The sequence below is a fragment of the Alligator mississippiensis genome, chromosome 2 (assembly GCF_030867095.1).
Source record: "Alligator mississippiensis isolate rAllMis1 chromosome 2, rAllMis1, whole genome shotgun sequence".
Taxonomy (NCBI): domain Eukaryota; kingdom Metazoa; phylum Chordata; order Crocodylia; family Alligatoridae; genus Alligator; species Alligator mississippiensis.
In genome coordinates, this window is record NC_081825.1 from 227,570,980 (window position 1) to 227,593,325 (window position 22,346).

General features: G+C 48.0%; 1 protein-coding gene across 3 annotated transcripts in view; it reads right to left on the reverse strand.

Moving 5' to 3' along the window:
• LRP4 (LDL receptor related protein 4) overlaps positions 1–22,346 on the reverse strand; it is a 111,759-nt gene that overhangs the window by 24,390 nt on the left and 65,023 nt on the right. For 2 of the 3 annotated variants that reach the window (XM_019476693.2, XM_019476692.2), the window contains exons 3-15: positions 15,259–15,375; positions 13,141–13,254; positions 12,411–12,527; positions 7,664–7,792; positions 7,164–7,283; positions 6,910–7,035; positions 3,885–4,010; positions 3,284–3,418; positions 2,931–3,056; positions 1,599–1,829; positions 1,161–1,317; positions 516–733; positions 34–210 (exon numbers count right to left, since the gene is read on the reverse strand). In XM_019476693.2, coding sequence (XP_019332238.1) covers positions 34–210; positions 516–733; positions 1,161–1,317; positions 1,599–1,829; positions 2,931–3,056; positions 3,284–3,418; positions 3,885–4,010; positions 6,910–7,035; positions 7,164–7,283; positions 7,664–7,792; positions 12,411–12,527; positions 13,141–13,254; positions 15,259–15,375 — 1,893 coding nt within the window. The other variant, XM_019476696.2, reaches the window with a different exon arrangement.

Below are 22,346 nucleotides of genomic sequence, written 5' to 3' on the forward strand. Positions count from 1 at the left end.
CTGGTATGCTGCCCTTGCCCCCTCTGCAGGTACCTGCTGGCTGGCGCTGAGGATGCAGCGTGTGAATATCCATAGGAAAGTGGAGCTTGTTACGGATAATCTCCTGGTTTTTGCCAGTGAACTTGTTGGCGCTGTTTATGCTCTTTGTGTGCCAGTCTGTCCAGTAGAGGCTGTCCTCAAACACCGTGATAGCAAAGGGATGTGGGAGGCCTGCAGCAAAAAGTACAGTACAGACAGATATTAACCCATATCCCAGGAAAGCCAGACTGGGAGAGAGACAAGGGAAAGTTCCTTACTCTCTTACTCAGTGCTGCCTTTAACAGGCTCAACTAGCCAAATCCAACTCTCAGTAACAGAAGGATTGGGAAGAAAGAGTGGGAGCACCCATCCCTGAGGGGTGTAAAGGGATGGCATAGCTCACCCCACAATGTCCAGCCAGTTGAGGTAAGTACAATTAATACAGCAGCAGCTCAAAAACAGGTACTGCTGGTCCTCCCAGGTACCCCAGTTCTCACCCTGACTGATAACAGCCTTCCTGTTCCTCCCATCCAAGTCAGCCCTCTCAATGACATGATGCTTGGCATCCACCCAGTACATCCGGTGCCCAGCATAGTCGATGGTCAGTCCATTGGGCCAGAAGAGGTGTGTATCGGCAATGATGCGCCGATTCGAACCATCCATGCTGGAGTACTCAATGCGAGGAGTGTTGCCCCAATCTGTCCAGTAGATGGTGCTATAGGAAGGAGGGGAAAACCTGAAGTCTGGGAAGTTGAGGCCCTACAGACAGTACCAAGTATCATTTCATATCAAGGGAAAGAACAAGCTATTCCTATGACCTGAGCCACAAGACTTAGTCACAGGCACAGGAGAGGCAAGGAAGGTAAGCTCCCACCCACCTTCCACACAACATATTCTGGTTGAAGGTTGCCATGATCTAAAAGCATGGAGCAGGAATCCTAGGCCTCAAGCTTCCTGCCTTCTAAGGCTCTCAAAACCCATGCATACATGCAGTGCCTATGACCACAAATAAGGCTCCATGCATGGAAACAAGGAGAAGCCTAGCCCCAGGATGAGCTGAATAATGAAGGGCCTAATGTGTTCAGAATTCTTCCCAGAGAGTTCAGCAGAGGTGTTCATTGGAATCCCAGATCTCCACTCACCCCTCCATGGGGTGCAGCGCAATTGCTCGTGGCTTCTCCAGATTCTGCCAGAGAAGCACTTTCCTGTGGGTGCCATCCAGATTTGCCACTTCAATTCGAGATGTCCCAGAGTCCGTCCAGTATAGCTTGTCATGGATCCAGTCAACAGCAAGTCCACCTAACCCAGTGGAGAGTTAATTACAGACTGAAACCAGGAATGGCAGACTACGCTGCTAAGAACAATTCCTCTTCCTCCTCCCTCAGGGTCTACTTGGCCTTACTACCACAACTGAAACTGCAGGAAGTGAGCATCCACTAGCATCCCCATCCAACCAGAGACATACCTGGGAGGTGGCGGACATTACAGAAAAACAGGGCTATCACCAACTGTCTTGCTTCCCACTAGCACATTATAGTTGGTCCATTCCCCATGCCTTTGCCCTCATTGCTGCCATGCACCTGGGCTCTCCAATCCTGTAGACACCACCTCTTCCACGTTGCTGCCATTGAGGTTGGCCCTCATGATGCGGTCTAGTGTAACATCAGACCAGAACACCAGCTCCTTGCTGTGGTGAAAGTCCAGGGCAATGGCATTTTCCAGGTTGTTCAGAAGTAATGTATACTCTGAGCGGTGAGGCAGCACCTGTCGAATATCGATCCGATTGGCAAAGAGCAGCACTGGCTCTGGACCTGTAGGACAACACAGGAAGACAATGTGAAAGGCGCCTGGTAGCAGTGGCATAACTGAAGGGGGGTGATCAAGGAAGCAGCCCTGGGCACTGTTTGGTGGGGGGGCAGGAAAAAATAGCTGTGATGATAGTAACAGCTGATTGAGCCACTGTGATCAGCACCAAAACAACAAGTGCAGCCTCAGGCATTGTGCACCTACCCTGGGTGCCTAGCCCCTCTTCACTGTTTTGTGGTTTTCTGGAGTCCCCACAATCCCCCTTTTTCTTCAAGTTCTAGCCCCTTCTGCCCTAAGCAGGGACTGGGCCTACCTCTGTGGGAGGGAGAGATGCAGAGCCAGCACCGAATTACAGAGCTACCTATTACTGAGTGTTAATCTTCAAGCACAGGGAGAAGTCCTGCTCAGGGCAGATCATGCCCATCTCTGAAACAGACCTGAGGGCTCCACCTCTCTTACAGGTTAGCACAGGAACAGGCAAAAAGGCAGATCTAGCCAACAGCCATACTCCATTTCCCAACAGCCTCTGCAGCGGGATCTTGCAGCAGGGCCAGCTTTGTCAGGGCCAGGGCAGAGCCGCAATCTGCAGCCTGCATGTTCCAGGCAAGGGCATGCAGGCAGAGGATTGCAGCTCTGCCCTGGCTTGGGACCATGGTGTTACTGCTGCAAGAAGCTTGGGCAGAGCTGCAATCTGTAGCCTGTGTGCCTCTGCCCAGAGCATGCAAGCTGCAGATTGTGGCTCTGCCCTGGTCTCCAATCAAGCTGCCCCCGCCGCAAGATGCCAGCAGCTCCGGAGCAGCCCCCTGCCCTGCCCTGCCACACTTCCTGCCACCGTGGCTAGGGCCAGTCTCCATGGCAACCCCAGCCTTGTGCTATCACAACATAGCTGCAGCTGGGGTCTCCATGGAGATCAGCCCCAGCCATGCGGGCAGGGGCTGCTGGCAAATGGAGTCCACTGCTGGCCAGATCTGGCCCACAAACTGGACTTTGCCCGCACCAGGTTAGCAGCTCTTGTGCTGTTTGCCAGGCCAATAAAATACTGCTGAAATGAATAACCAGAGTGTAGGCAACACTAATCTACTGCACAAGATAAAGTCCCTTCTTACCCAGAGCTTTGCAGCTGCGTTTGTCAGGACGAAGCTCATAACCTTGCTCGCACCAGCACTGGAAGCCACCTTCACTGTTGGTACAACCCTGGCTGCAGTAACCTTCCTCTGCACATTCATTCACATCTGTAACAGGGCAAGGGGGCAAAGTTACCATGTGATTACAAAGATGCCAATATTTCCATGGTGTGCCCAAATCTCACTCCCGGTTTGTCTCCAAGTCTGCACTCTGCCTTTCACTTGCAGCTCCAAGATCATTACTGTAGCAGTGGAAGGAAGGGGGTACCCTGACAACAGGAAAAACACCCAGCAGTGGTGAGGAGGGATGAAGGGCTGTTACCCTTGCTGCTTACCTTGACATGAACGGCCATCCTCCAGAAGCCTATAACCTGTGTGGCAGGTGCACTGGACCATCCCTCGCACCATCTGGCACTTCTGAGCACAGCCACCATTGCTGAGGTTGCAGTTCTCCTCGCCTGTCCGTGGACCTGTGACAACACGTGAAGAGGACAGAGATGGAACACAAAGCAGCAGTTACTGTGATGCGCGGTTGTAAAGATAACAGCACACCTCTATGGAAGATGGGGACAGTGAGGGAAGGAAAGAGACCCTGCAGGAGGCTGCATCCCCTTGACAACAGGAACACATCTAAACTGACTCTACACAAGGTATAACAACTCCTAAAGTCTGTGCCCTGGGGTTTGGAAAGCTTCCTTTGAGATTCAGTGTCTTTGTAGATACACTCAGGTGTCTGTGAACACAAGATTACTCCCCAGTATTCCCTCCTACTTGCAGGACCATTACTGAAGCATCTTTCCCCAAACTCCAGGACATAGCTCCTATTAATAGTCTGTTTCAGTAGGAACATGGCTCCCACTAACATCTGTGTAGTTAACCTCTACTTGACTTCAGCCCATCCCTGTGGCTCTGTGAGCTGAGACCAGGAAGACTTACGGCAGTTTTGTTGGGGGCTCTCATCGCTGCCATCTCCACAGTCATTCACACCATTGCACAGCTTCCTGTGGCCAATGCAGCGCCCATTCCCACAGAGAAACTGGTCTGGGGCACATTGGGGACTTCCTGCAGGGGCAGAAGGGAATAATAACATATCCAGAGCAGCAGCAGCCCAGCAGAGTACTTGGCAGACAGGAGAACAAATCCTGGGCAAAGAGAAGAAGATGTACAGCAGGAAGCTTACTGGCTACACTTGATCTTATTGCATTTCCCTCAGGTTCACCACTATCCTCTCCCTGGATTATATGATACACTTCTAACTTTGTGCTCCCTTGGATTCTAGGAAGGCAGTTTATGCTCAGCTTATACTTTCTTCTATACTCCCCTCTTCCCTTGTGTTGATTCAGAGAATCTCAGATCTCCTTCTGGACTGGGTCTAATGTTACTTTATGAGGAAGTATTTTGTTTCTTTCAGACCAAGTAGAGAATTCTGGCATAAGTTCTAATGGCTGCAGATTCCACAAACTTCTTGGGCCCCTTTTCAGCACAAGTTTGAGTGGATCTAGGCTGTCCACCCCTCCTCTGCCTTTATTTATTTATTTGACACGTCACCCTACTGCAAATCATGAATATTAGGTTTGTTCATGACCCAATGTGTGTCCCTTTTCTAACTGCACTGTGGTAAGTTTGGAATGGGATTTATATGCAGCCTTCAAGGCTAAACTTTGGAAGGAGGATTTCACACGTGGGCTGCAATCTTCAGAAGGGATGGCACAGACCGTGCAAAATTTTATCTAAGATCATTTTGCTTATTTCTTGCAACTCATGATTTCTAGGTTAAGGCGTTACACCTGTTAAAATCCATGAACTGCAACAGGGATGTATAGGGATCACTGAAAGATTAATTACACTGCAAAACCTTTATAATAAACTGAGTGGAAGACAAAAGAAGGTCAATAAGACTACTGTGATAAACATAAATAGAAGAACTATATGGATACACAACTTGGAACTTGGTTTCTTCCTTCTTTTACAAGATTCACTTTAAAAGAGCAATCTGAAGTGCTATAACATTTTCTGTATAACTGACAGAGAGATACCTTTTATCATTTTTGCAGACTAACACAATATTTTAGATTTGTGAACTCAGCTATCCAAATCTATGTCTAGAACCAAAGGGAGTTTATACATGTGCTCTGGGCAGGGGACTTTAATCCGAGAACCACTCTAATTAAAACCCCCACAGTGTCTTATGTATCAGCATCCCTGCGCTTAAAAATGGTGGTAGGGGCACTTTAACTAAAGCTCACTGAATAAGCTTTAGTTAAAGCACCCCCACTGCCATTTTTAAGCGTGGGAATGCTGATACGTGAGACACTGGAGTCTGCTGGAGTAATTACCATGCTCCAGCAGACTTGGTTAATTAAGTCTACTTGTGTATAGGCACCCAAAAAGGCTAAGACACAAATTGATCAGCTTTGTCCCACTGGCAACTACCACACAGATGGTTCTTGTAGCCTGTTTTCTTTCATACCTACCAATATTATACTTCTCTACTTTACTGTGAATGCTTAAGCTTCAACTCGTCTCTATGCCACTGGACATCATGTACTGCTTCTCACCAGACAAGCTTTCAGATGTTTACTGGGAGTGGTTCCTCTTGGTTAACTTTTACTAGCTGACCTTTACCATATCTATCTACTGTAGTTCTTGACAGTTTTCTGAAGATCCTCCAGAGCACATGCTGGTGTACGTATAATGTTGGGTGTACCCATTTATCCTGGTCATGACTTTTTATTTCAAGGGTGCTGTAGGTTTGATTTGGTTTCTTGGCTAGAACTTTTCAAGTTTGTTCTTGATACCTTGGTTATCCAGGTGACAACCACAGGGCTATCAGACTTCTTTTAGCCATGTGATTACTTTTTCAGGATCAACACCTGTTTTAGATGCATTATTCAGAAAGTGACGGGGCTAAGAAGATCAGCACGAACACCTGGTCCTCATTTACCCACTAGGGGGTGACCACTAACCAGTGCAACAGGTTCAGTCTCCATATCATAACCTGGCCTACAGACACACTGACTATCAACAGAGTCAAGGAAAAATGAGAGCTCCATATTGCTAGACCTTTGGGAAAGCTTCCAGCTCTGCAACAGCTATCACTACCACCTCCACCTGCTCCATATCCATCCATATAAAAGTATGGTAATAAATGGGTAATAAATAACCAATATTAGCAATGAAAGAGACTCCTGGGCAAATATTTAAGAGTACATGGCATCAAGCCCTCTGAAAGATACACTAGTCACTGCTTCATGTAACAGACCCAATGATTCCCCAGGTAGGCATCGAGCCGCTTCTTAAAGACCCCCAGGATAGAAGTGGTGCTGGCTCCTACCCTGGGGGTCTTTAGGAAATGGCTCGATGCCTACCTGGCTGGGGTCACTTGAGCCCAGTTTTCCTCCTGCTCAGGCAGGGGGGTCGGACTTGAAGATCTACAAGGTCCCTTCCGACCCTACTTCTATGATTCTATGATTGTGCTGGAATCTACCTGCAAAAAAGGTCATAGAAGGGCCCCAAGGACCAGACCCTTATTGATCTCGACTCAGTCCCTCAGATAAAGCAATATTTCCACACGTTCCTAATATCTCAGACAGACAGATCCACAGCAGCTTATAATAAGAGGATAATTTGGAAAAGAGAAGGGGTATAATATTTAGTCAGGAAGATCACTAGTGGCTGTGAAGTTCAAGATGGAGCATAAAGCCAGCTTCCTAAAGCTGAAGTCATAAAGTAGTTGCCTTCCAAGCTCAGCCAGCAAACCAGAGCAAGAAAACAAGTGTTTATCTTCTGTAGCAGGATGAGGAAAATTGCCTGTATTTTCCCTGGCACAGGGATTCACAGAATCTGTGGCTGAGATCAAGGAGGACACCCAGAAGAGAAGTACATGTGAGAGGGAAGGAAGGTGACCAGTATTTAGCTACCTATGGGATTCAAGGCAGAGCAGCCCCCTACTAGGCCTGACCTGTGTTCTCACAGTTCTCTTCATCACTGTTGTCAGAGCAGTCATCCTCTCCATCACAGCGCCATGACAGACGGACACAGCGCCCTGATCTACAACGGAATTGGTCAGCTGTGCACATGGATGTAGCTGGGGAAAAAAGGGAGAAACAACTAGTTGGAGCAACCATAATTTGACCCATCAACCCAACACCCTAAATTCTCCTTTGCTTCATATCACGGGCATAAACCGTATCTGTCTTGCCCCTCGCTACTTACTGCAGTTCTTTTCATCCGACTGGTCATCACAGTCAAAGTCACCATCACATCTCCAACTTGCATTGATGCACAAGCCACTGTTGCACATGAACTCTCCGGAGCGGCATGGTTGGTGAGATGCTGCAGGGAGGACACAACACATTAATGACAAGCCAATCATGGTTCAATAGAAACTCTAGCATCACAAATCCCCCATGATCATCCTCATGTCCAACTACAAAGAACTTAGGTCTAAACAGGCACTTATGAGAAAATGCTTCAACCTATGTGTCTAAAGTTCCAACTAGACAATGGCCCTGACACCATCCACCATGAAACCAGCCTGGGCTACACCAGTGGCTACCTTCCCCTGGGCATTGCACCTTTCCTCTTAGTTAATGCCAGACTCGGCCCCAGTATTGGGAGCACCTTCTCCAGATCTAGCCAGTGCTCTCCACCCCATCTGGGCTTGTAAAACAGTTGCTTGGACCCAGTAGCTTACTCCATTGCTGCTGACTTACAGCAGTCAGATTCATCTGACCAGTCCCCACAGTCATCGTCCCCATCACAGTGGTAGATATCCAGGATGCAGCGCCCATATGCACACTGGAACTCCTCCAAGCTGCAGGTTGCAGCTGGAACGTCTGATGCTAATAAGAGAACCAAAAAGAAAAGGCAGCTAATGACAGAGAAACAAGCCAGTCTATGATTATGCTGGTAGAATAAGGGGGCCCACAAAGCAGGTGGTGCAGAATATATAATGTATGTCGACAAGCAGTTGCCTCCTTCCAACCAGGCATCGGTATGGCCACAGCACTAACATTATCTGTGTTTCACTGGAAAGGAACTGACAGCTGTATGCAATAGCAGTAATGCCAACTGTTGTGAAAACATCGTAAGACTCAGGATTTCTAAATCAAAATAACTCATTATCTCCTGATCGAACCCTCAAATATCTGGATTTTCTCAGCTGGTAAGTCTGAGAGGAAGTCTTTGGAGGGGAAGGGACGAGGGGGGAGATCAAGGTCCCTACAGTGAAGGAGGGAGTAGGGAGGAACAGAGGATGGGGTAAACGGGGCACCGGGGCTGGTTGTCCAGAGGCGCGGGGGAGGACCACCCCCAGGGGAGGCATGTGCCCCATGAGGGGCAGAGGTGGGCTGCCCATTGCAGGCTGGGGCTCTGCACCTTCCTGCCTTTGCCCCTGGAGCTCAGCCACGCAACGCCAGTGTGCTTCCTGTTGCTGGGCAGGCAGGGGACGTACTGCGCAGCCAGCATGTCCCATGTTCCCTGCCCACCTGGTGGGCAGCAATGGCATTCCACAGCTGAGCTCCTGGGGCAAAGGCAGCAGGACAGAGAGCCCCAAGCCTGCAGTGGGCAGCCCGCCTCTGCCCCGCAGGAGGCACATGCCCTCCCATGCCTCTCCCAAGGGCGCGTGCAGATGTGGGGAGCTGCACCCCCCTACGCCTCTGGATGACCTGCCCCAGTCCTAGGGCCCCATTCACCTGCCCCAGCCCTAGGGCCCCTACCCCACTACCTCCTTCACCGTGGGGGCCTCCATCTTCCTGCCTCCTCCTCCTCTTCCCCCTCGCCCCTTCCCCTCCACTTACCAGCTAGGTGCTGTCTGTCTCTGTGAGTCTGCCCCTGACTCCCAAGCCACAGCATCCCCAGCCCTGCTGCTGCCCTTCACTACTGTCCCACAGTACCCTGCATCCTGCCAGGGTGTGTGGTGACCCTCCCTTCCTGGGCTCCAAACCCCACACACACACCCACAGTCCCCCACACCTTCACAAATAATCCCCCTACACACACACTTCAAAAATATCATCTTATGATTTACATGCCAATCTCTTGATTTTTTAAGGGTTTGTTTCAATTTTAGCATGGTGGGGTTGGTAATACTGCAACAGTGGCTTCCTAAATCAACTACCTTATTCAGAGCTCTGTACTTCAAAAAAGTTAACCCTATGTTACAGAAAGGAAGTCATAGAGATGGGAAGGGACAGAGAACAAGGCAAGAACAGGACCCCAGGAATGCTGACTCCCCCTTCTGTGCTTGGGACACCAGGTAATACTGGTTTCTGCTGGCATATGTTCTTAGTTGGTTTATGTGCTTATTAAAATAAGATCTTGTAGTTTTTATTAAATAGTTAACCAACTCCCATTTTGCTTTGTTAGTTATGGCAGGGTCTAACTAAACTTTACATGACCTTAAGTTAAGTCATCTATTTTAGAATTGTTTGTAAGAATCTTTTCCTTTCCACTGAACAAAATAATTTGCATATCTTGCACTTTTTACTTTTATTCTTTTCAGAATGCCAGGCAGTTACTAGTAAGAATAACGTGTGTGCCTGGTATTGGGGTATTTCTGGGATACTTCTTCTGAGATTAGCTCCTACACGTGATTATTTTATAAAATTATATGCTATAAACACATTAGCTGTTAAAAGGATTGTGTGAAGTCATATGCTGAGCTTGCTCTATTTGACTTACCATAACAGACCAAGGATTTGTAGAAGTTATTTTGACTTAGAAATCCCGAGTCTCACACCATAACAGATCAAGGATTTGTAACACATACTTCATGTCGCTGATGGATTATAGTCTTTTACAGTCTTCATAAACTCTCCATAAACAGTAGAAGACTCTACCCAGCATTCACACTCTACTGAAACTAGTGCAGCTAAGATGGGCCGGCCACCTTTCAAGAATGCCCAACACTTGCCTGCTAAGAAAATCTTCTACAGCGAACTGTCAAATTGAGTACATTCTTGCGGCACACCAAAGAAGCAGTACAAGGACACCCTAAAGGTGTCCCTAAAGAGTTTCAGCATCGACCCGGAGTCGTGGGAGCAAATCACTCGCAACCATTTTTCCTAGAGGTCATCAATCCAGAACAGAGCATTGGCCTTCGAACAGCAACACTTGGCAGAAGCAATGAAGAAACGCGTGGCTAGGAAAATGAAAACTTCTCACACCCAGTCCTCATGCTTTCCTGCCCCTGCTGCAGCAGATTGTTCAAGGCAAAGATCAGGCTTATAAGTCACCTATGTACCCAAGTGACCTCGCCTCCACCCCCTCCTCTCTCTTTCCTCTCTCTTTTCTCCTTTTTCCCTTTTTTTCTCCTTTTCTCTCTTCGCCCTCCCTGTTTCTTTTCCATTTCTTTTTTCTCTTCTCCCCATCACACTGGATGCAGTCATCTTTGCCGGTAAAGGATGAATAAATAAAAATTAAAAAACAAACAAACTAGCTGACCTGTGCTTGGTGATCTCCTGAAGTTTTATTCAAATAAAAGCTAATAATAATGCCTCTATGAAAGGCTTGTGTAGTTTATTAAACCTCAGAGGAGATGCAAAACAATGAGCCACCTGAGAAGCAAGGGCTTCCTTACATCCTGGCCCAAGCCTCTGCCTCTTAAAATAAAACCAGCTTTTGGGGTACAGTGAACCTCACCATACTATCATACTCAAAATCCAACAGGAAGGAAAAGAGCACAGCAGCAAGGCACCCAAGTCTGCACTAGGCCTTTGAAGTGTCGCTTTCCTACAGAACGTTGCCAAAACAGACCACTCCTTATCACTAGCAATCCTTGTCAGACAGAGTAACCCTGTACAGGGCACAGGATGCTAAGGGTTTGCCTACTGCCCTGCTCAGAGTCAGCTACATGGATACATTTTTCTGTGCAGCCATGAGAATTTCCTAGATGGCTCAGTACAACAGAGACTGAATTCTTCTCTCCCTCTACCTCCCTTTCCCTGAACCCCTCCTCCTCCCCCTCCCCCACCAGGACGGGAACCCTAGAACACCTTTTGGAGAAGGAAAACATTTAGGCACACAAGGCTTGGACCAAGAAACCCTATCCTAATACTCTGATTATCCATAGAGTTAGCTGAGGCAAGAGAGACAATGGGATAGGGACCTTGGATCTTTCTTGGATTGCTAGAGAAGTCGCAATGGGATTGTAGTCTTACTTTTGTATCTATACCATGAGATCATGAAGGTAAGGAGCGCTATAACATTCTTAAGAAGGTCAGGACTCCAAAATGACTGAGAACCACTGGCCTAGAGAGATATAAAGTCAAGGGTGGAGTTAGACGGGGAAAAAGGCAGCAGCTGGCAGCCACAGGGAGGCTGACACAATAAGCCCGGATAGGAGACAAACTGCTTCAGAATGAAGTACTGATCTTTAAATGTCTTATAGATTAAGGAAAGGGACAGGTCTACACTTTGGAGTACACTAAGGAAAGTGGGAGCGCCGTTTCTACTCCACCCTATCATGCAGGGTTCAGTTGGAGATCTCCCCTTCCTGCCCCCACCCTTTTCCCCAGGGCCTGTTCATGGCTTGCAGGGAAGGGACAGGCAAGGGAGTGGGAAGGAGGGAGGGAGGTTGGCTTCCTCTCAGAGCCCTTTCCTGGCTCAGAAATCACTGCAGCCCTTGGCTCCCTGCCAACACTCATTATCTGGAGAGATAAAAGACAACTCCCCCACATACACACACCCCCTGCCCTTCAGGAGCTGGAGGCCCTGATCCCCCTCCCAAAGCCTTTTGAAGTTTCCTCCTATCTAGAACAAATTCTGCAAAATGCCCTTGAGAGAAGGGCGGGGGATGGGAGCAACCTCTACAGATACTAACTGCTGCTCAGACACAGCAGGGAGGTGCAGAGGGTGGTGGGGAAGGGTGGGGGTGGGGATACTAGGATCCTGCCCAAGTCGCTACAGGCCCTGTAGAAGGGGGAAAGCAACTGCACGATCCCTGACACCCAGCCCAGCCATTTCATAGACTTCAGCTTGTACTGCACAAAGTTCTATATAAAATATCCAAACTAAAGAGCAGGGAGGCAGGTGGCACCGCTGCACCACTGATGGTCAGGCTTCCGGCTCCCAGGCCACAAGAATGCTGCCAGCAGGCAGAGCTCCTCGAAAACTTCCTACAGGAATCAGACAAAAGTGGGGGAGAAATCCTCTCTCCACAAGTACTGTATAGGGTGGCTTTCCCTGGTGCAGCCTTCCTTGCTCAGGCTCAAGGTCACACCAGCCTGGGAGCAGAAGGAAGCAGCAGCCTGGAGCTGTCACAATATGCCTGTCCAAGCTGACGTTCAGAGGGATGCTGTACTCAGCCTGCACTGTAGGGTTGGCAGTGGGCCCTGCAGCGGAGCTGGAACACAGCTAAGCCACTAACATAGGCAGGGTCAGCTCATTTCCACCATTCATTACATGACAAAACAAACCCAGTGTTGGTAGCAGGTCCAACATAACAGGGAGCTGACTTACGGCAGCTCTCTTCATCTGAGCCGTCCTTGCAGTCTGTATCTCCATCACAGAACCAATGTTCAGCTATGCAGCTGCCATCGCTACAGCGAAATTCCTTCTCTGAGCACTTTCTCATGTCTGCAGGACATAGATGGAAAGATAATTAGTTAGAGCCCAGGGTCCTTGAAGGCATTAAAAAATGCCAGTGTTGCTCACTGCACCCAACTTCCCTCAGAGCACCCAAATACGCCCATGCTACATAGTACCTGGGCAAAACACCAATGCTCATTTTTTTAATCACAGAAGTGAGGATTTTTAGCATTATCTTTTATTAGATCAACTGTACAGTTGGGAGAGATGTTAGACCAGTTTTCAGGCACAAAGTGCAAGATCACTCCTACTACTACATTTTTAATCAGTAGTGAGTGCTGGATTAAGAAGGAATCCACAGGAATTCAGAACTGTGTATCAAGGAACAACTGGTTCCAGCATGAGTAGAGGAGATTAGACCGTAATTTTGCTTCAAGGGGGAGCCACACAGCCTCAAATGCCACCCAGTAAACCCTGGCAAACATATCCCCACATAACTCCTCCAGACAAGCCACCTGTGTGGCCCTACAAACCATTAGAAAAGCAATGGCACCTAGCAGATAGCTCATCCCTTTGTAAGCATCTGTTGTAGGCAGAATGCTTTATGCATCAGGCACCCACTAAGCATTCCATCAGGCATTCCTTGGTTCATGTCACTCACCACACTGCTCATCACTGTTATCACCACAATCATTGTCACCATCACAGTGCCACAGGCTGCGGATGCAGTACCCATTTTGACATGAGAACTCATCTTCCTCACACTCCCTTGGAGCTGCAGGGACACAATGGAGAGTGAGCTGAAGACGAGACAAAATTTATTTTGTACACCCAAGTCTGCAGCTGAGAACAAAAGGGTATCTTGGAAAAATGTGCACCCCCCCCCCCCCACACACACACACACACAGTGGATGTCACCAAAATCTCACCCTTCTTACCTCACCATAGGACAGCAAGTAGTAGGGACCAGAGGGGGTAAAAGCCAGCACAGGATCCCAGCAGAGAATCTTCTCCATTCTAACCCTCACAGAACAGAAACCTACTGTTGGACCTCCTTCCTTGATATGCAGCCAGGAAGCAGTCATGACAAAGGGTCTGTAGCTGGAAGGTCTAAGCCTTGAAGAACCAGCCAGCCCAGTTTCAAAGCACAGCATAAGCTAGGGAAAGGTAATTGTTGAATTTATGTTGGACCATTTTGTTCTGAGGTTTGCTGAAGATCACTAGGTGCAACCAATAAGTGATGCTCTCAAGAAAGGACATGAATACATCAGAGGTATGGTGTTTAACCCTTCCTAGGCTGAAAAAACAAGCCATCAGCATCCCTCAGCAACATTGATTTTAGACTTATATTTCTCAATAAAACCATCACTCTTGCCCTCCTGTTCTGTTGCCTGAAAACACAATACAGAATGGAACCAGAGACTATTACCTTAAGCTACCAAACAGCAGAACCACAAATCTTTGCACTGAAGAATGGCAGTGTGGGCTGACCCTATTAATGAGTTAAGAACAGGGCACAGAAGTTGAAACTGAAAACTGGACTTGGTTATCCTATTCAAAGCATCACAAAAATCAACACCCTGGAACTCTAATCCCTACCAACCCACTCCATACAAAGGGAGAGACTGGGGTGGAATTCCTGTCAAGTGGTGTTTCTTCCATGGTAAGGAATGAAAAATTGGCATGAGGCACTTGATCGGTGAGCGTTACCCTCTGCAGCTGTCCAGAGAAGAAGCAGACACCGAGTGCATTGAGGACTGTGTGCACATAGAGCCTCTTGCACACTCCTCCCTCCACAGTTGAAAAACTTACAGCAAAATGACATTGTATCAGGGAGCTGAAAGCCCCAGAGAGACAGCAAAAAACTCAGTTCCAAACACCAGGTGCAGCTCAAGAGGGGTTATGACCTTCGTTAACACAGGAAAGGCTGGAAAGGCCGGTTCTCCAGCATGGTACTAGCAGTCACTGAGATGGGGCAACAGACAACCAGGGGAGAGGGGAGGGGGGGAATTCAATCAGTGACCAACCTTTTAGTTATGAAAGCTGACCCCAACTAACCTCTCTCATCCCTATACAAAAGGGGAGGGAAGGAGGGAGCCAATCTGTAAGGGTCAGAGTATAATCCCATTCAGCTTCAATTGGTTTAAGTAGCATGAGACCATCCCAGGTACTACCAGAGATAGTGTGGTATAAGCAGGGCTGTTTTGAGGATAGTGTGACAAGCTCCTGTATGACCAGGTCTCTGGCCAGGCCAGTGTCAACACTCTCTTTGGTGAAACTGGTCTGAAGGCAGAGGACTATGATGACAGCCTCACACAACAGTCAGACAGGGGAACCCTAGGCCACAGGAAACCAGCCAGACAAACTGCTCAGTGGGATTTAGCACAGGGTAGGCATTTCTGTGAGAAGCACATGAGAAGCTTGGCTCATTGGGAAATGAGGGGAAGTGTTTCATGGGACATTAACTAAGAGGCAGCAGGGTGTAAGCTGTTCTCCAGCTGGGAAAGGGAAGCCACCCCTCCCCCATGATGCAGAGCTGCACAATCAGCCAGGTGCAATGGGGGAGGGTCACCCTCCTCTGAGGCATCAGGTAATGACCTCTGCTAGAGGCAGTATATGGATTACGTGAGCCATGGGTCTTGACTTGGGGAAGATGCTTTTATGGTCCTGCAACAAAGTTATATCACTGGTTAAACCCTTTGGGTTTCAACTCTAGCTGGCCAGGGCAACATCTATTCTCTCCACAGCAACTCATCCTCCCCTTCAGGGGTTAACTTACGGCAGTCCTGTTCATCAGAATCATCTTCACAGTCATTGTCTCCATCACAGACCCATGAGCGGCGGATGCACTTCCCATTGTCACAGTGAAAATCCAAGGGGGAGCAAGTCGGCAGCACTGCAACACCAGAGAAAGAGAGAACTTGATATATGTCAGCAGCAGGGTCTCTCCCACTCCCAGTAATGAGGGCCAAACTCTCAAAAAAGGCAGCAAAGGTAAGTTTCAGGCTATTGGGAAGAGCCAGTGCCTGGAAATATATGGATAGGCTGTATGGCATCACCTCGGGGATTCCACCAGCCATGATAGAGGCACAGCCTCCATGATATTGCGGCACATGCCCTAATCAGCTCCTTTTCCCTCTCCCCTCTCTTACACAAGGAAATCCTCTACCCATCCTAGCATTCTCTGGAATTTGGGGGCTTCCCTCAAAATGATCAAGCAAGAGAGTTAAGAACACACATTTTCCCCTCCTGCAGGCTTTCTAGTGCAGCCCATCCTCTGCCTCCGTTATGCTGTAGGCTCTTTTAGGACAAGGGCTAAAGTTATTGGAGAGAGGGTTTTGCAAATCACGTATCCATCCGGCCCCACGTGCTTGGGGATCTCTTTCAGTGGGTTTTGTTTCAGGGGCTTTTAGGCAAGAGTTTAAAGACAACGCTTCACTGCTGAGGATGCTCTACTCTACTCCAGGAACAGGGGGTTCCAAAATACAGGCACTGCTAGAGGAAGTAGGGAGATGAGGAGAGGGGCCTTTAGTCTTTAGGAGTACAACAGCCTGTTGGCAATGGAATGGGGATACCATGCCATCCTTCTAGAGCGTGGGGTTTTCAATTTTTTTGGGTTACCCCTGGTGGCCAGTCAAGGAGGAAGGAGTCCCCCGGCAGCCAGTTGATGAGCGACGGGTTTGGGAGAGGTGTCCCCCGCAGCCAATTGGAGAGCGTGCCGGTGGCGCAACAGTGGCAGAAGTGGCAGCGGCATGGTGACAGCTGAAGTGCCGAGTACCCCCTGGGCCATCCCAAGTACCCCCAGAGGTACGCATACCCTTGGTTGAAAACTCCTGTTCTAGAGAGACTTGTGAGCTAGCTACACTGGCAAAGCTGGAATTTGAGGGAGAGCATAAGCCCAGCCCCATCCTTCCATCGCAGATGAGAGGAACACTTAGCTTGGGGAGAGTCATTCTTTCAAGTGCTGCCAGTTGCAGAGGGAAAGGGTCTGTATGAGGCTCAGCTCCCAACAGGTGTGTTCTCCCAAGAACAATGTTACCACAATGATAAAAAGAGAAGCAGAGCTGGGAGAAGCTGGGTTGCTGAAACCCTTTCATCCCAGCCCAGCCCAGCCTGCTGATAGCATCTCCCATCTGTTGTCAACCAGGCCAGGCCTGTTCTGCTATGCTCCTTCATCCTCCTCTGCCAAATGCATGTTGGGGAGGAGGGGGGAAGGGAGGGAATGGTTGACTACAGTGGCCACACATCAGAGAGAGAGGGGAAGGGGCAAATGCCCTGCTGGCTAGACAGGACACACTGCCTGGCTATGCTTTCTACCTTTCCAGCCAAAGCCCAGAACTGCTGCCAACATCCTATGTAACAGGTGCCCTAGGGGATATCCTACTTAAATCAAACCCACCTGGAATTGTAACAGGATTAGAAGCTCAGCCTAGAACAGTACCCTTGAAGCTTCACAGAGCCCACAGGCTCCAGCCCTCACAGCTTTACTAACTCTCCAAACAAGCCTCTTAGTACAGGGATCAGCAATCTTTTCAGGCTGTGAGCCACACTGACCCAGCTTGGGTCAGAGAACTGGTGAGTGACAGGTGGGTGATAGGACCCAGCTGCTGTCACCCTTTTTTCCAGCAGCTGCAGAGGGATAGCACCCATTGCACCACTCTTCCCCGTGCTGGCACAAGAAGAGTGGTCATAGCCAGTGCTTGTCCCTATGGCAGCAGGGGAAAGTGACTGTTGACAAAACTCCCCTGCTGCCCAGAAAAGCACTCTCCCCATGCCACTCTGAGGAAAAGCCGTACTAGCAGTAGCGGTGGCAGCTGGGTCCCACGCTCTATGTGCCCACCTGCCTCTGACTCAAACTGGGTCAATCCAGTTGCTGAAGCCCCATGTCTGTGGGCCAAGATCATATGGCTCCACGGGCCGGAGCCAGCATGCAGGCTGTATGACCCCTGTCCTGCTAGGACTTGGAGCATGCAAATCCCTTTGTAATATTAACATGTTAGAGAAAAAAGTGTCTGTCCTAGAAAATTCCCAACCCGATGGCACTACAATGTAAAAGACCCAGGGCCCCTTCATCTGAGGCAGACATGCCATTTCCCTCTTTTTAAGGGAAGTTTCCAGTCCTTTTGCTGTGTTTCTCCTCTCATCTGCCCCTTGGGATAAGACTTGTCAAAAAAATGCAGCCTTTCATCATAGGCTGCATCCCAAATCCCCAACATGAAGGCCCCTCTGCTCCTCAGCCTCTTGATGCTTTCTTTCTTTAAGGTATTTCTAATGCACTATGCAAAAGAGAATGCAAATGCTGATTATGCTTCTCTGACCAACCAACCATAGACCCTGGGGCTTCCCACCTTCCAACTTGTTCTCAGCATCTCAAACTCTTCCAGCCTTAACCCCCTTCCCTACAGCTCTACAACCACATGGGATTGGGTACTGCACACAGGGTTTGGAGTTAGAAGGGCCCAAAGTCTAACCTGACCCCAATCTAGTTGCGTAGCACTTAAAGCCTGTGTCTAGTTATCAAGTGTGTGAAATACAGTTATATAGACGTGTTGGGGGTTCAAAGTGAAGTGTGTGTTGTTGAAAAGACCTTTCATGATGTATGTTTCACTAACCTCTATAGAAGGCATTGCACAAGCTACGTGCAAAGGATGGAAAATAAATGCAAGATAAGTAGGCCAAGGTGACATGAAAACACCCTGACAGTCAGATGTCTCAGACTATAAAGTATTTGCCCAAGGGAAGGGATAGAAGTTACACTGCATACAACATTAAAACTGCTCTGGGCAGAACATCATAGCACTGTCCCCCTGGGAAGGAGTGTGGAGGATCCCAAAAGCTTTTCTAACTTTAATGCTGTGTCCCCTCTCCCAATGCAGCCTCAGTACACAGCGCACCACCAAGACCTTTCCTGGTCTCAGTTGCAGTTTTAAGGCTAAAACCATCCCCCAGCATTCACATTACTGTCTGTTCTCCCCACTCCCAGCGTGACTAATCACCAAAGGGCTGCACAGGAGCCGCCTGGAAAAGAATTTGTATGCTGACTCTCCGGGGGAGAATTCTTCAAGCTCCCCGAGGGGTAGGCCATTAGCACTGGTTCAGAGCAGATACTATTATCCCATTGAACTGCTTCCCTCCATGAGGTAAACGCACAAAATAAAATTCCACCCCTACGGGGAGCAGTTCAACCGATTTCATACTTTCCATAAATATGAAAAATAAGCTTCGGGAACTTGGCTGAGGGAAAGAGGGGGCACCACACAGACAAACTGCTACATACAAAAGGAGGGCCTCATTCTCACCCTAGCAGACAGCAAGCGTGACTGAGCTGACAGACAGCAGAGCACTGGTAAAGCCCACTCCATGTAGAGAAACCCAAGACAAACGGAAGTTTCACGGAAAATTTAAAACGTCGGGATCCTGTATCTATCAAGTCAGTACCAAACGCTGAAGAAGAAAGTTTAAGATATTCCATGAGACAATCATGCAAAAATCTCTCCAGAGGGAAAGTTTTTTTCCCCACCATCCTCGCTGTAAACTAGAGGTTGATTTGTATGCTAAGCAAAAATATTTATATTCTTATTGTATTTTTAATCCTATCTAGTATTACCACAGAATGTCACGGTAGCCATAAATACCTAATCCTTTTTCTTCTTCTTTTCTTAAATACTGTTGAATCCTTGGACTCAGCTAGTACTTTGTGGCAGTGAGTTCCACAGGTTTTTTATTTTATTAGTTCTAATAGGCTTCCTCTCAGTTTCATTGCCTGCCTCTCTGTTTTTGGTATTATGAGAAAGGTGATATACTTCACTTGTCATTTCAGACCTAAACAAAGAGGGAGTTCTGGTTGCAAGTTTGTATCAGTAAAATAAAGAAAAAAAATCAGTAGGGGTGATCTAATTATTCCTCAAACCAGTGCAACAAGTCCAGGAAATTAAAAATTGAAGTCAAACTTGAAGGAAATGCAAACATGTTAAGGTGTGGAAATGCACAGTTAAAGCATGCAAACAATTCTAACTCCGCTCTGTAACATACAGGAAATAACCATATAATTTCGATAAGAATATTTAATAGTTTCTGGTCCCCAGATTAGACTCATTTGATTCTGAAAGCTGTTACTGCCCTGCTCTGTTTAACTCTTCTGGTATTACTGCATAGCATAGTTTTTAAGAGGTTGGATTGCTTACCTGTGCATTTCCACACCCTAAAAAAATCCTAAACGATAAATTTAACCTAAACTCTTGATTTTCTGGATTTGTAAAGCTTTGTTTTACCTTTTAAAATGACTGGTACATACTTTCATCTGAACATAAATTGTTCTTAACATGGTTTACCTGGGAATAATGAATCTACCACTTTGAGAAAAAAAAGCCATTACTTTAATTAAGTTACAAAGTAATTCTTTTCAGATGTAGCATATACACGATATTAAAACTAGTTAGGAGTTATTCCCCAGTTAAAATGATTCAAAATAAAAACGTCTGGACAGAGGGGGGTTAACCTTCTTAGGGGACATATTTGAATTAATTTTATCTCAAATTAAGGTCTACTTTGAGAAGCTCAGAAATTTTATTCTGTACAAAAAAGGTAAGTGATATAATTCTGGAGAGGATATGCTTTAGAATTAAACAAGGTTGAAGTACAACTCTGCAAATCAACATATATATAGGCATGGAGATTCAACTCATATCTACCACATTCCTTTTGTTTGTTTCCTCAAATTGCCTTCCCATTAAAAAGTCAGAAGGAAAAAAAATATTTTCCACTCAGCAGAGGCAATGCAAGATAAACAGCAGGGACTCGCTCCTAAGCCCTCTCGCCAATAGAAGAGTCAGTCTCTCCTCAGCACAACAGGCTAGAAGTCAAAGTCAAGACCCTTGGATTTTCTTCCAGGCTTTGACACTCACCATTTGTAATCTGGGAGAGGCCCTTGCTTCTGTTTACCGCAGTTTCCCTAACTGTAAAATGAAGTGTGATCCTTACTGCCTCCCAGGGAAGCTGCAAAGCTTCAACAGAAATTAGAGGTGCACTGATACATTGGTGCCATATGGGATCGGCATTGATAAAAGGAAAATTAACATTATCAGCTATTGGCTTTTTTTGGCCAGTGTAGTCAATGTCACCAATAAATACAATATGCCTTCTGGCCGATGCCCCTAGACTTTGTGTGCACGCGCGCAGCCACGCACATGTATGTGGCTAGGAGTGCATCTGGGCAGCATGGAGAGCAGCACCCTGCAGGTAAGTCTGTGGAAGGGAAGGGGCATGGGGGAGGCAGATTGAGGCCCTCACAGTGAAGGAGAGAGTGGGGCACGATAAAGGGTGTTACCCAGCCCGGGTAGTGAATGGGATCTTGGACCAGGGCAAGGAGCACGACGGAGCTGCGGGTGGTTCATCCAAGGGGTGCAGGGGAAAGTGGAAGCTCCCGACCACTGTGTGTACCCCCCAGGGGAGGCATGAGGGGGCATGAGCCTCCCCAGATTTGTATAAGGGGTGGAAGTAGGCTGCCCACTGTGGGCTTGAGCTCTTTGCTCTGCTGCCTTTACCTTGGGGGCTCCGGGTTGGCTGCATGTCCCCTGCCCACCCAGCTAGCAGTGGGAGCGGCAAGTTGTGCCTCCTGCTGCTGGGTGGGCAGCTGATGTGGAGCCCCGAGCCCACAGCGTGCAGCCCACATCTGCCCTCGTCCCATTCGGCTCTGGTTAAAAGCATCGCTGAGCTTAAAAATGGTGGTTGCGGTGCCTGAACTAAAACTCAAGTGCCCCCGCTGCCATTTTTAAGTGCTAGGATGCTGATCCCCTAGACGATCTGCCTGCGGCTCTATCCCGATCCCCGCCCTGTGTCCCATTCACCACCCTGGTTGGGCAGTGCCCCCAGCCCCTGCCCTACTCCCTCCCTCACCGTGGAAGCCTTGATCTGCACCCCCAATGCCCCTTCCCGTCCACAGACTTACCTGCAGGGAGCTGCTCTCTATACTGCCTGGCTGCATTCCTGTAAATTGGTCATTGGACCTGTATTGGCCAATATAACTGGTTAATTGGTTATCAATATCAGCCAAGAAAATATTTATCAGTGCAACCCTAACAGAAATATTTGTAGACATTTTCTGTACTAGAGAAAACTCACAGCCTGAACTCAAATATTTTCACTACCTACTCACATCAGGATTAGAAAACAGGATGATAAAACACACCCAAGCCCAACCTACATAAGAGCTCCTAATATTAGCAATGCCAGCACAGCATTTTCCTAGTGTAAATAGACAGGAACTGAGCCAGTGCAGGTACTAATATAGGGCTGAAGAGAGACAAATGCAGAGAATTCAGAAGGGTGGGTTAGCTCCAGTGGGACCAGTGGGAGAAGCCTGCACATGACTTGTTTTATTTGAGGAGGCCATTCCACATCAACAACTGTACAGATCTTGGTGAAGGAGAAACCTGTGTCCATTGGCAAGGAGATCCAAGTCAACTTCTAATACAGTCTTCACCCGCCGTCGCAGCCATTGAGAAGAATGCCTTCTGCGTCCACCTGTTCCACCATTGAGGTCTTTGTGTAGTGTTGACCTGTTCTTTGTCTAGTACCTCACCTTTGACCTTACCGCCATGGTGACCCTACCAGGAGTATAAGACTCCTCATGGTGTTGCTCTTAGGGCCATCAGTGCATGCAAGCCTCTCCACCCCATCAAGGTGGCAGTCCATGGAGAGGAGGGCCAACTCCATTAGTTAAGAGAAGAGACACATAGTGGAAAACTGGGGATACAGGGAGAAACTTCTCATAGTTGAGCCTAACTGGCTAAGGATCAGCCACCAGAACTCAGCAACATAAAATAGTCAATCCCACTGTGTTTGTCCCTGATGCATGGTCACTGGACA